The 13,719-nt window shown below is 36.6% G+C and overlaps 1 protein-coding gene across 3 annotated transcripts; it reads right to left on the bottom strand.

The window, feature by feature from the left end:
- Nucleotides 1-26: 26 nt before the first annotated feature.
- LOC116142177 (DDT domain-containing protein PTM) lies at nt 27-12,152 on the bottom strand. Of its 3 annotated transcripts, XM_031427613.1 has the most exons (10): nt 12,056-12,152; nt 10,848-11,818; nt 9,811-10,491; nt 8,342-9,554; nt 7,743-8,031; nt 7,486-7,610; nt 6,872-7,338; nt 2,674-2,702; nt 1,085-1,567; nt 27-990 (listed from the first exon to the last, which is right to left on the bottom strand). In XM_031427613.1, the coding sequence occupies exons 2-10, from the start codon at nt 11,666-11,668 to the stop codon at nt 47-49; spliced, it is 5,052 nt and encodes a 1,683-aa protein (XP_031283473.1). In that variant the 5' UTR covers nt 11,669-11,818; nt 12,056-12,152; the 3' UTR covers nt 27-46. The 3 variants fall into 3 exon arrangements, with proteins under 3 accessions (XP_031283473.1, XP_031283474.1, XP_031283475.1); XM_031427614.1 differs by having other exon boundaries at nt 10,848-12,122; XM_031427615.1 differs by lacking the exons at nt 27-990; nt 1,085-1,567; nt 2,674-2,702 and adding an exon at nt 6,460-6,776.
- Between the last annotated feature and the right edge of the window lie 1,567 nt (nt 12,153-13,719).

Genomic DNA, 13,719 nt, shown 5'->3' with positions numbered 1-13,719 from the left:
GTGAAAAAACAGAACACCACAAAACCTTTAAAAAACAAGGAGTCAGCTATCGCCACTCTCGACAATTCCCACATCTCCAACTTCCTTCTGTGTGACAGGACTCATCCCAAGGAGAACAACGGCGATGTATCAAAAACCCACAAACCTTGCATGAGAGATCAGGGGATTCTGTCATATCTGAACAAATTCGACAATGCATTGTACCAACAGTTGAATTTGAATGTTTATCATTAGATGTACCCATTCCATGTTCTGGGAGTATATCCTGTGAAATTGAAAAAGAAATATCTTCCTGGTTTCCAGGCACAACCCCAGAGGTATCAGTTCCATCCAAAGTACCACCCTCATCTGTTGCTAGCAACTCTGAAAAAGAAAAGTAGGTTTGGGGTTCGAACTCCATATCTTCATAGCTAAGACCTCCAAGGTCAAACAGCATCTCTCCTTCAAGGCCATTGGCAGAAGTATCCCATCCCACACACGGAACTGAAGGTTCCTCTGGGTTCATGACGTTATTTGATTCAAAATGCATAGATAATTCAGCTTGAGAAAGATAATTCCCAATAGAACTACCATCAACATCCTCTTCGCATTTCACATGCCTTCTGACTGGAAGTTTTTGCGGCCCTGGCCCAGCAGCATTCCATCCAAAACCCACTTCTGAATTGGGCTCTTTGATAAGCTCAACTTTTGAAAGAGAGAAAAGGAGAGGATCAGTGTTTGGTACAAATACTTCCTCCATGGGATACATTGGAGTAGTGGGTTTACACTCCTTAGATTCAGAAGGGGTGCCAAACTCAGATTCCATCTTCATAGCGCCTTGTCCCTGCTTTTGAGCCCTCAAGCGACGGTTCTTGCGCTTTTTTTCCTTGAGTTCAGGATCCATGTAGGGACACTCAGGTCCACCAATCCTACGACATTTGCAACACTTGAAACCTACTACATCAGAAAGCTTTGACTCCTCAAGTTCAACAGCTTCAGCATGAAACCACCCTGCAGATAATCACAGACCGAATGTGCCAATGTAAATATAAGGATAGTATACACCTTTTAAAACATATTGCACCTATTGAATAAAGCAACTTACTTTCGCAAGTTTCACAGTGAATATACATCAGATCAGAGTTGTACGGCAGTTGACACAGATCACAAACAGGCCCTAAACCTTGTACATCTGAGCTACCCCTTAGGAGAATGTTTGCACGCCTGAAATCAGCACCTTTATCTTCAATGTTCTTTTTCTTCCATATGATTCCCCAAGACAATGTTCTACTTCGGGTTTTCGTTGCCAAATTAGAATTAGAAGTAGTTTGCTTAACATCAGTAACACTCTCCTCAGTTTTAACACATGCTAAAGGTTGGCTAAAAGCATTAGGTCGTGTTGCTTTAGTGACCGTCATAGCAGTTTGATATTCTTGCCGTTGCAAGGGCAAGGGACTAGTTGGAGACTCACTGCGAACTAGACTCGGGGCAAGAAATTTGACATGATAACACTGGTTGCAGGTGATCAAGGGCTCCACTTCACCATTCATGTACATTGAACTTAAAGTACAACCCTCATGACAATAACCTGTCCACAAAACAAAATAAGAACTTCTATATGATGTACACCTAAATATTATGTTGATTCTTATATCTCTCACATTTTATTAAATATTAAAGACTAATATTACACCACTTAAATATTCATTCATCTTCAGTATTCTCATTAGATTGATTTTAAATCATAAAAATACATAGGAAATTACAATTTATTTAAGTAAGTATATAGTAAATGTTTGTATTTTACTATAATATAACAATAGTACCTACATATTAAAAAGCCAAATATTATAAAATTACAGTGGAACCTATATAATAAATTTAGTCTAAATACTATTACATAATTATAATCTATAAAAACACTCATGACTATGCTCAGTTCAGTATAATGTACCAATCATATTTCATTTTGTTAAATGTTATGATTATGTTAATAAAAGATATTTGGAAGAAAAGTGTTTCTAACAACATGTTAACCAAATAAATATCCAAATTTTCACTGTTTTAAGATACTATACCAATGATATTTCCAAAAATAAATAAATATTATATCAGATGTATTTTTAGATTTTAAAAATATTAAAAATACAACTCAACTTTTTGTCTTGTATAATTTTTTTATTACTTTTTTAAATCACAAATTAAACAGGCCCATTATATTCCAATTAAAGCCAATGTAGCAAATAGCAAAGTTTCCCCATTAGGGTCTTTTACAAACTGTCTTTTTTAGGCCAGATGATTTCAGCATTTCATAACATAATCCATCAATACATAAAGGCACTAATAAACTTCTTCTAAAACCTTTTCAGATTTTTAATGATATAGTTTTTTTTTTTTTTTTTTTTAAATTTTACATTTTGTAGATAAAACAATATCTCAGAAAAGCATGCCCTATTCTTTAGTAATCCTTGATAGACAGAACAGAAGGTAAATTTAGACAGTCAATCAAAGTAGTTGTAGAAGAAAGGAGGGTAATAATTGGATGTCATGTGGCAAATTCCAAAACTTCCGATATTTACATTATAGGCACACTCTTTGAAATGGATATTAAAACGCACAAGCAAGCATAGATTAACAACTGGGAATCTAAAGAGAATTCTGAAAGTAAAAATGGAAGCTTAGTAATTATTATACCTTGGCATGCACTGCACTTGACCGCATTCCTGAAAATTACACCAGAGAAAGACTAATGAGCATAGAGCAAGTAGGTGGGAAGAACCAAAACAGTGAAAGATGTAAAATAAAACAAAATAATTACCCAAGTAAAACATCCAGATGACATGAAGCACAAGCACACTTCTCCAGCTTATCCCTCTTACAGACAAGATAGGAAAACATGTCTTTTCGGGAAGCTTTCAACTGCTTTTTCTGCAACTCAGACAATTCATCTGACGGCTTCTTTGCTGATGGAAAAATAACCTTATCCTTGCTTTCTTCATACTCTTTGATCAGATATAAGGGAATGCGAGTTTCAGGAAACCAATACTTCTCCTTTCCATTTTGATTTTGCTCTATTTCAATGATATTCTTCATAACACGTGAAGGAAGATGCTTTTGATTCCCAAAAACAACTCCATATCTGATCTTGTTTTCCACAATTTTCTTATCGCAAATAATTGCATTTCGGAAAGCAGAAGCTTCTGTCTCTGGACCCTTTCCATCCTGGAGATTCTGGTCGGGACGGACAAGATCGCTCCATCTAACATGAAGGTCCACATATCTAACCTGATGCAAAAATTCCAAATACCTTCAATTTCAGAAATACAACCAGAGAAATCAATTATGTAGTCAGACCAAAGTGACAACGCTAAAACAAATTGAGGATGAAGAATATAAAATGAATGAAATCACATAATATAAACAATGACAAACCTGAAGTGCAAGCTGCGAAGCAGTCTTACTCCTTTCCACTGCAGCTCTCCAAAACAACTGCCTGCTTCTTTTAGGAAACTCAGAACCATCACCATAATTAACATTGGAAAATTTTCTCACACCACCTGATAAGCCAAAAATCATGAGTATTAGTTTTCTCCCTATTTAATATAAAATATGAAAATTATTGATGAAAGATGCCTGCAATGAATAGTGGAACAAAATTTGTCAACATTTCTGTGCAGTACAGAAGTTACCTCGGCGAGCTGCATTTCTAACCATTGAACGTGGCAAAATTGCTTTCTGGAATATAACATCTGCTGACTTCCCCCCTTGCCACCAGCTGAAACTTTGGTCATTGGAATCATCAGCTGTATCTTCTGATACACCAGATTGTTTCCGACCTCGCTTCCGACTGGGTCCACGTTTCCTTGTTGTTCCAACATTGCATGAAGCACTTTGAATCATGGTAGAGTCCACCAGCCAATCATCCATCAACTTAATCCAGTCCCCAGAAAGAGCGATAAGGCAGATGTTTTCCTCAAGCTGCAAATGAAGATCATGACATCATAAAATGCAACATACATAAAGCATATGCATAAAGAATGTAATATGCCTTCCAAGGGAAAAGATCAAACTTTTGACATGACTGAGGACAAGAAGATTGTTGCCAAAAATATATGCCTCATCTTTGGAAAAAGAAAACATTCTATCAAACTGAATAAAAATAGGCACCTACTTATAAAATAAGCAGGAACCTCAAACAATAATAAAAAGCTAAACTAGTTCATGCAAAATGCCTGTTTTAATAATTAAGTATGCCAAGAAATTAGGGGGTTAAAGAAGAAAGACTCACTTCAAGTAAGAGGCCTTTTAACAAATTGAATGTAGAAGCTTCTTGAACTTGTTTACGCCATCTATTTCTATAACTTGAACTCACAAAGGAGCCCTTCATAAGACCACATAAGCTCTCCTCCATGTATAATATGTATGCTGCAATAGTAGGAAGACTCCCCTCCCCAATCTTCGGGGGATGAAGACCATTAAAAAACTTCATAGCACCTTTAGTGGCAATTGTGATAGCTGAATTCAACATGCATCCTCTCCTGCTTGAAGCTGGGGCTTTACAAGAATAACACCAACTACACCTCTCCCTAGGAACCTCCCAAAGCTTCTTTTCCGGACATGGCCAGAAAAAGCGTGAGGCTGTTGACGAGAATGCTTTTGCTTGCATTAAAATGCTACCAGAGATAACTTTTCTGGCATTTCCTGATTTGAGTGCCTCTGAAACCTGGCTTTCCTCAGATGAAAGAACAGCCAATTTAGCTGCAGCAGCTGCAGCAAAGTCTCCATGCATATATTGGTTTATATATGCCTGGGGTTTGAAATTGGATCCCATGTAAGCACAATTACCAGCAGAGTTTCTTCCACCTCTTAAAAAACCTGCATAATTTCCTTCCTTGCTTTGGAAGAACATATTTGCCGGTAAGCATGAGCTTTCATGCCTGTTATAACTCTCATTACTGATTCGTGAGGTGCACGTCATAAAGTCTATTGCACTTGACCTGTCGACCAAGCTTTGGTAGGTTAGATCAGATGGTTCAGCTTGCTGGGTGATCGAACCAGTAGACATGGCAGACTCCATCTTAATATGTCCATGTAGCTTCATATTTGTTTTTTCTGTTACAGTTAAACTATTGCTCTGACCAACAGGAAGGTTGGGTTGGGTCATTGTGTCCACAGAAGTACCTAAACTTGAAACTGCCACATTATCTAAATTACTTCCATTGTTACTACATGCATTCTCAGCTTCAACCATATCTGTAACTCCACAGCTTTCCTTGACAGGAGGATGAGGTGATAGACTACAAAACTTTTCATCTGCCTTTATCACTCCCATGGGATCAATGACACCTTCTGGGATGCCCCAATACTGTAGAATTGCCTTGCATATTCCTGAGTACGATGATACATGTTGTGCAGATGATAAAAGCACTTGCAGGACCATTGGGATGTCAACGGGATTGTAGTATCTAAAATATGGTTCAGTGTTATTGGATGTACTGAGCCTGCAATTATCAATTGCAAAACAGCATACAAGGCACTTAGACATGTTTCAGGGAAAAATAAATAAAAAACCATGAAGTCCAGAATAATGCATAAAGACAGAGTTGCATATAAATTTCAGGTCAAGGGCAAAAAGCAATAATAGAGTATAATGATACATGTTTCATAGAGAAAAGGAGAGCATAAAGGTCCATCAAATTAAATAAATAATGTAGTCTACAAAAAGGGGTAGGATGTAAAAAGGTGTAGAAAACATACACCATTAAGTGATTGCATGTACCCAAGAAGACTTGCTCATATGAATCAATGCCAAAAACTTCTGCTCCTCTAAGTGATGTTCCCATAGTGATAATCAGACCCGTCTTATTTATTGTGCACTCCGGGCAATACCATGAGCCTTCTGGTATATACATTTTGGCAACACCTATACATCTTGTATGGTACGCCGAAGGGCACCCATCACAGCAAAGCAAGGTTCCATCCATGCCACAAATGCAGCATTCATCACCATTCCCATCCACATCATCATCAGGAGCATCGACATCCCTTGCTTTACAAGCAGACTTTGTCTCATTGCTTCCTGCAATGATCTCCACAGCCTCTCTACCCTTGCAAGCTGAAGTTTTGGAATACCTAGGATGGACCCTTCTGGGTCCATTTTCTGGAGCATTAGTTACAACTGCATCAGGGTCTATCCCAACTTCTGATTCTTCACGCATGTCAATTTCTGCTCGTATTTCTCCACAATCTAATGCATCATCACACAAGATTTGTAAAATCATCAACTTCCTTCCTGTAGATAAGGAATAATACTCCCTCTCTAAAGCATCGTTGTAGAATCCTTTCCACTCAGGTCCTTTTGTGTATCCCATTAAGGTGAGATACTGGACTACATAAACAGGCCAAGTCAATGTATCAAGCAAGCTCCAATCCATGCACCTGCATAAAGAATGATTCCTCATTTAAAAAAAAAAAAAAAGCAATTTTACATTTTGTAGATAAAACAATATCTCAGAAAAGCATGCCCTATTCTTTAGTAATCCTTGATAGACAGAACAGAAGGTAAATTTAGACAGTCAATCAAAGTAGTTGTAGAAGAAAGGAGGGTAATAATTGGATGTCATGTGGCAAATTCCAAAACTTCCGATATTTACATTATAGGCACACTCTTTGAAATGGATATTAAAACGCACAAGCAAGCATAGATTAACAACTGGGAATCTAAAGAGAATTCTGAAAGTAAAAATGGAAGCTTAGTAATTATTATACCTTGGCATGCACTGCACTTGACCGCATTCCTGAAAATTACACCAGAGAAAGACTAATGAGCATAGAGCAAGTAGGTGGGAAGAACCAAAACAGTGAAAGATGTAAAATAAAACAAAATAATTACCCAAGTAAAACATCCAGATGACATGAAGCACAAGCACACTTCTCCAGCTTATCCCTCTTACAGACAAGATAGGAAAACATGTCTTTTCGGGAAGCTTTCAACTGCTTTTTCTGCAACTCAGACAATTCATCTGACGGCTTCTTTGCTGATGGAAAAATAACCTTATCCTTGCTTTCTTCATACTCTTTGATCAGATATAAGGGAATGCGAGTTTCAGGAAACCAATACTTCTCCTTTCCATTTTGATTTTGCTCTATTTCAATGATATTCTTCATAACACGTGAAGGAAGATGCTTTTGATTCCCAAAAACAACTCCATATCTGATCTTGTTTTCCACAATTTTCTTATCGCAAATAATTGCATTTCGGAAAGCAGAAGCTTCTGTCTCTGGACCCTTTCCATCCTGGAGATTCTGGTCGGGACGGACAAGATCGCTCCATCTAACATGAAGGTCCACATATCTAACCTGATGCAAAAATTCCAAATACCTTCAATTTCAGAAATACAACCAGAGAAATCAATTATGTAGTCAGACCAAAGTGACAACGCTAAAACAAATTGAGGATGAAGAATATAAAATGAATGAAATCACATAATATAAACAATGACAAACCTGAAGTGCAAGCTGCGAAGCAGTCTTACTCCTTTCCACTGCAGCTCTCCAAAACAACTGCCTGCTTCTTTTAGGAAACTCAGAACCATCACCATAATTAACATTGGAAAATTTTCTCACACCACCTGATAAGCCAAAAATCATGAGTATTAGTTTTCTCCCTATTTAATATAAAATATGAAAATTATTGATGAAAGATGCCTGCAATGAATAGTGGAACAAAATTTGTCAACATTTCTGTGCAGTACAGAAGTTACCTCGGCGAGCTGCATTTCTAACCATTGAACGTGGCAAAATTGCTTTCTGGAATATAACATCTGCTGACTTCCCCCCTTGCCACCAGCTGAAACTTTGGTCATTGGAATCATCAGCTGTATCTTCTGATACACCAGATTGTTTCCGACCTCGCTTCCGACTGGGTCCACGTTTCCTTGTTGTTCCAACATTGCATGAAGCACTTTGAATCATGGTAGAGTCCACCAGCCAATCATCCATCAACTTAATCCAGTCCCCAGAAAGAGCGATAAGGCAGATGTTTTCCTCAAGCTGCAAATGAAGATCATGACATCATAAAATGCAACATACATAAAGCATATGCATAAAGAATGTAATATGCCTTCCAAGGGAAAAGATCAAACTTTTGACATGACTGAGGACAAGAAGATTGTTGCCAAAAATATATGCCTCATCTTTGGAAAAAGAAAACATTCTATCAAACTGAATAAAAATAGGCACCTACTTATAAAATAAGCAGGAACCTCAAACAATAATAAAAAGCTAAACTAGTTCATGCAAAATGCCTGTTTTAATAATTAAGTATGCCAAGAAATTAGGGGGTTAAAGAAGAAAGACTCACTTCAAGTAAGAGGCCTTTTAACAAATTGAATGTAGAAGCTTCTTGAACTTGTTTACGCCATCTATTTCTATAACTTGAACTCACAAAGGAGCCCTTCATAAGACCACATAAGCTCTCCTCCATGTATAATATGTATGCTGCAATAGTAGGAAGACTCCCCTCCCCAATCTTCGGGGGATGAAGACCATTAAAAAACTTCATAGCACCTTTAGTGGCAATTGTGATAGCTGAATTCAACATGCATCCTCTCCTGCTTGAAGCTGGGGCTTTACAAGAATAACACCAACTACACCTCTCCCTAGGAACCTCCCAAAGCTTCTTTTCCGGACATGGCCAGAAAAAGCGTGAGGCTGTTGACGAGAATGCTTTTGCTTGCATTAAAATGCTACCAGAGATAACTTTTCTGGCATTTCCTGATTTGAGTGCCTCTGAAACCTGGCTTTCCTCAGATGAAAGAACAGCCAATTTAGCTGCAGCAGCTGCAGCAAAGTCTCCATGCATATATTGGTTTATATATGCCTGGGGTTTGAAATTGGATCCCATGTAAGCACAATTACCAGCAGAGTTTCTTCCACCTCTTAAAAAACCTGCATAATTTCCTTCCTTGCTTTGGAAGAACATATTTGCCGGTAAGCATGAGCTTTCATGCCTGTTATAACTCTCATTACTGATTCGTGAGGTGCACGTCATAAAGTCTATTGCACTTGACCTGTCGACCAAGCTTTGGTAGGTTAGATCAGATGGTTCAGCTTGCTGGGTGATCGAACCAGTAGACATGGCAGACTCCATCTTAATATGTCCATGTAGCTTCATATTTGTTTTTTCTGTTACAGTTAAACTATTGCTCTGACCAACAGGAAGGTTGGGTTGGGTCATTGTGTCCACAGAAGTACCTAAACTTGAAACTGCCACATTATCTAAATTACTTCCATTGTTACTACATGCATTCTCAGCTTCAACCATATCTGTAACTCCACAGCTTTCCTTGACAGGAGGATGAGGTGATAGACTACAAAACTTTTCATCTGCCTTTATCACTCCCATGGGATCAATGACACCTTCTGGGATGCCCCAATACTGTAGAATTGCCTTGCATATTCCTGAGTACGATGATATATGTTGTGCAGATGATAAAAGCACTTGCAGGACCATTGGGATGTCAAAGGGATTGTAGTATCTAAAATATGGTTCAGTGTTATTGGATGTACTGAGCCTGCAATTATCAATTGCAAAACAGCATACAAGGCACTTAGACATGTTTCAGGGAAAAATAAATAAAAAACCATGAAGTCCAGAATAATGCATAAAGACAGAGTTGCATATAAATTTCAGGTCAAGGGCAAAAAGCAATAATAGAGTATAATGATACATGTTTCATAGAGAAAAGGAGAGCATAAAGGTCCATCAAATTAAATAAATAATGTAGTCTACAAAAAGGGGTAGGATGTAAAAAGGTGTAGAAAACATACACCATTAAGTGATTGCATGTACCCAAGAAGACTTGCTCATATGAATCAATGCCAAAAACTTCTGCTCCTCTAAGTGATGTTCCCATAGTGATAATCAGACCCGTCTTATTTATTGTGCACTCCGGGCAATACCATGAGCCTTCTGGTATATACATTTTGGCAACACCTATACATCTTGTATGGTATGCCGACGGGCAACCATCACAGCAAAGCAAAGTTCCATCCATGCCACAAATGCAGCATTCATCACCATTCCCATCCACATCATCGTCAGGAGCATCGACGTCCCCTGCTTTACAAGCAGACTTTGTCTCATTGCTTCCTGCAATGATCTCCACAGCCTCTCTACCCTTGCAAGCTGAAGTTTTGGAATACCTAGGATGGACCCTTCTGGGTCCATTTTCTGGAGCATTAGTTACAACTGCATCAGGGTCTATCCCAACTTCTGATTCTTCACGCATGTCAATTTCAGCTCGTATTTCTCCACAATCTAATGCATCGTCACACAAGATTTGTAAAATCATCAACTTCCTTCCTGTAGATAAGGAATAATACTCCCTCTCTAAAGCATCGTTGTAGAATCCTTTCCACTCAGGTCCTTTTGTGTATCCCATTAAGGTGAGATACTGGACTACATAAACAGGCCAAGTCAATGTATCAAGCAAGCTCCAATCCATGCACCTGCATAAAGAATGATTCCTCATTTAAAAAAAAAAAAAAAAATGCATCTAACACAAATCTATGTTATTGGGATAAAAATAATGCTATGTAAAAACTTTTTAAAGCTGACACATTCTCGTTCTAAGAATGAAAAACAAAAAGCACTTCAATCATACGGTCAAAGTAATCTGCACAAGTAAGAGTTACAGTATTTTTTTCTAAAGATCCAAAACATTCAAAATCTAACCAGTGCATACATTCTATTTTAGTAACCAGTTATATATTATACTCAACTACAAACACTAATGAAAAACATCATTTCCAATAAGTGCACTCATATTAACACGCTGATATACTAACAAATATATATATATTACCTGAAGCAATTTGATACAAGCTCTGAGCCATCAGAAGAGAGTGCTTCAAGATGACGCTTCAACACACGCATCAAAGCCACATGAATGGAATCCATCAATGTGTTTGGAACACAACAATTTAGTGACCCAACAAAATCATCCAATCCAAATGGGCTCAAAAACAGTCGAATACCAAAAGACCTCAAGAACCCATATACTGAAAAAAGTTGTGAAACATACTCCTCTGGCACACCAATAGTCCCCGAAGATGGTGGCAGTTGAAGAGGAGGAATATGTGGGGCTTCAGCCTCCAAACTGGCATCCATGTCACGCACATGCTCACACGAATCACTTGACGAATCCACATCACCTTCAACTAGTTCCTCATCGTCATCAACCATCAATCTGCCACTCACGTCACTCAGAACAGAAACTTCTACCTTGTCCACCTCACATTTTAAATCCCTATCTTTCTTCTCTATATCATCCTGCTTCTTCTTGACACTCCTTTTCAAGATCCATTCATCTAGTTTCACCCTTCTTCTACTTAGTTCATCATCAAAATCTTTTTCACCTACAAGGAACTGACGTAGCTCACTGCTATCCAAATCCTCACAATCACCATCCTCATAATCCACTCTATACAATCCACTCTCATAATAAACAATTTTCCCTAAATATATACCATTTCCCGCAAATTCTTTCAGCACATATCTACCAACTAACGGAATTGGTTTCACCTCAACAAAACCGCGTCTCTTATCCGTGACCACAACATTTTCATCCTCTGGTCTCTTTCTTTTCCTCGGTCTACCCCTAGGTCTACTCACCTTAACCTCCATTAGATCGATAACAAATCAAATCAAATCGAAACCCTAGATTCAACTAAATTCACTATAAATAACTCTATGTTCCAAAAAATCGAACAATTTGCTGCAGACACGATTAATGCTTCGTTTCAATAACTCGGAGATCCAGAATCTTCACAGATCCTATGAAACAAATCAAGACAAATAAATCAACAGTTAGTTAAACTAACTGCTGGAAAACCAAATTTCATAAAATTCTGTGTTCCGAGAGATAGATAGGGATTAGAATCGATTTTTTTCGAAATCGAGAGTGATCGAGTGGTAAGTGGAGAAATAGAGTGATAGATTGAACGATTTTTATATGTATACGTTGATTTATATTTCTATTTGTTTGGAGAGAAACACAGAGAGAGGTTTTACCTTGTTAGGGTTTGATAACCGCCATTACAGATATGTCTTTTATGCTCTCTGTTTTTGTGTTTGTGGAGGGGAGAGAAACCCTAAAAAGAAAGCCTCTCCATGCTTGATGTACCGAGTTAAACTACTCGTGGTAGTTTTGAGTTTTCGACTCTTGACTCGTAAACTCGGTGTTCTGACTCGTTCGAGTTGTGGAAAATATTTTTATGGAGTGGAAGAATTTTTGAATTAAAAAAAATAATAGTAATGCTCTGGTGAGGGCATCTTCATGTAGGCTCTCTACATACGTGTAGCATTATTGTAAATCAAGAGTGATATAGTAAATGCTATAATTTTTTTGTTCCATGTTACTGTCTTCATGCTCAATGTTACAAGTCTTACATTTAATATCATAAATCAATACCAATAATATTTTAAATAATGAAATTGTTATTACCGAAAAAAAAAAAACTGTAAAAACTATACAAAAAAAACAGTTATTATATGCTAAGTCAACCCTCTTTGATGTATAATTTAAATACAATTTTTTGCTTTTGAAAATAATAAATATAATAAATCTTATGAAAATGCGTTTGATTAAAAATTTAAAATGAGTCAAATTGTTTTCTAAAACAATTTTCAAATAAAATCCTAAAAACTAGTATAAAATTGTAAAATAACTAAAAATCGTTTTCAAAATATTCTATAGTTTCTGATCTGAAAAAAATTAATATTATATCAATCACATTTTCAAATATTGAAATATAACTTAAAAAATTTGAATCAAGTTTTAATTTTTGAAAATTATTTTTGAATGACAAATCAAACGAACAAATATTATGATAGTTTAGGGGTAATTCAATGACTTTTTTTGTGTTTATATTAAAATTATTAATTTCAGAAATCGAAGTAGAATGGCTTATACAAATATTCAACTAAAGTATCCCTTTGGATATATACTGCATTTTCATTTATACTACATTTTCATTTGAACTTTTCATTACCTGCTTATTATATATTTAATTTAAACTCCAAATCAAGATAAAATTTTAGAGATCAGAGATGAGGATTTATTTAAATAGGCCCCTCAAATCTTGCGAATATCAGCCAAAATCAAATCGATTGGAAAAAATTCAAAATGGATGTGCTTTCACAGGATTTACCACTCCCTTCGGAAACCGCCAAATAAACAGTAACAATTATAACTTCGGCGCTTTACAAATAAAAAAAGAAAGAACGAGTGACTCAGTGAGTATCGAGTCAACTCAGAGTGAAATCCGATCCAGAGACTTCATAAGCTGCCTCTGTTAATAACTTAGATGAAGCAAATTTGGGAAATTATTATTCAATTGACATAATTTAAATGACATAAAACAAATGGCGGGAAGAATTTTCACTTTTGATATCATTACCCGCCAAGATCTTTAAAATATGTCGTTCATAAAATTGTTTTTATTACGTAAAATGGCGGTTAGAATTTAGCTAATTTTATTTAATTTCTCTTTTATTCTAATTTTGGTCATACAAAATTTGTGTAATATTGTTATGCGATTGTGTCTCAGTTATTTAATTACTTTATGAATAGTCTTGTCATTTTTAGTCAATTATGCAAGCAATTTTTCACCATTTTCATTTTCAAAACACTATTTATGTAAATAATATCACATGCATTATGAAACACTAAAAAA

Source organism: Pistacia vera, unplaced genomic scaffold, assembly GCF_008641045.1.
Source record: "Pistacia vera cultivar Batoury unplaced genomic scaffold, PisVer_v2 Contig405, whole genome shotgun sequence".
NCBI classification, from domain to species: Eukaryota; Viridiplantae; Streptophyta; class Magnoliopsida; order Sapindales; family Anacardiaceae; genus Pistacia; species Pistacia vera.
This window is presented reverse-complemented; position numbering and strand designations above follow the sequence as displayed.

What these genes read in the sequence shown, in the direction of transcription:
- LOC116142177 (XM_031427613.1), bottom strand. Translation starts at nt 11,668, where the DNA reads ATGGAGGTTAAGGTGAGTAGACCTAGGGGTAGACCGAGGAAAAGAAAG. An exon ending in CATCTGGATGTTTTACTTGG is followed by an intron (nt 2,703 to 6,871) that starts GTAATTATTTTG and finishes TGTAATTTTCAG; the next exon opens with GAATGCGGTCAAGTGCAGTG. An exon ending in CAAGTGCAGTGCATGCCAAG is followed by an intron (nt 1,568 to 2,673) that starts GTATAATAATTA and finishes TTTTGTGGACAG; the next exon opens with GTTATTGTCATGAGGGTTGT.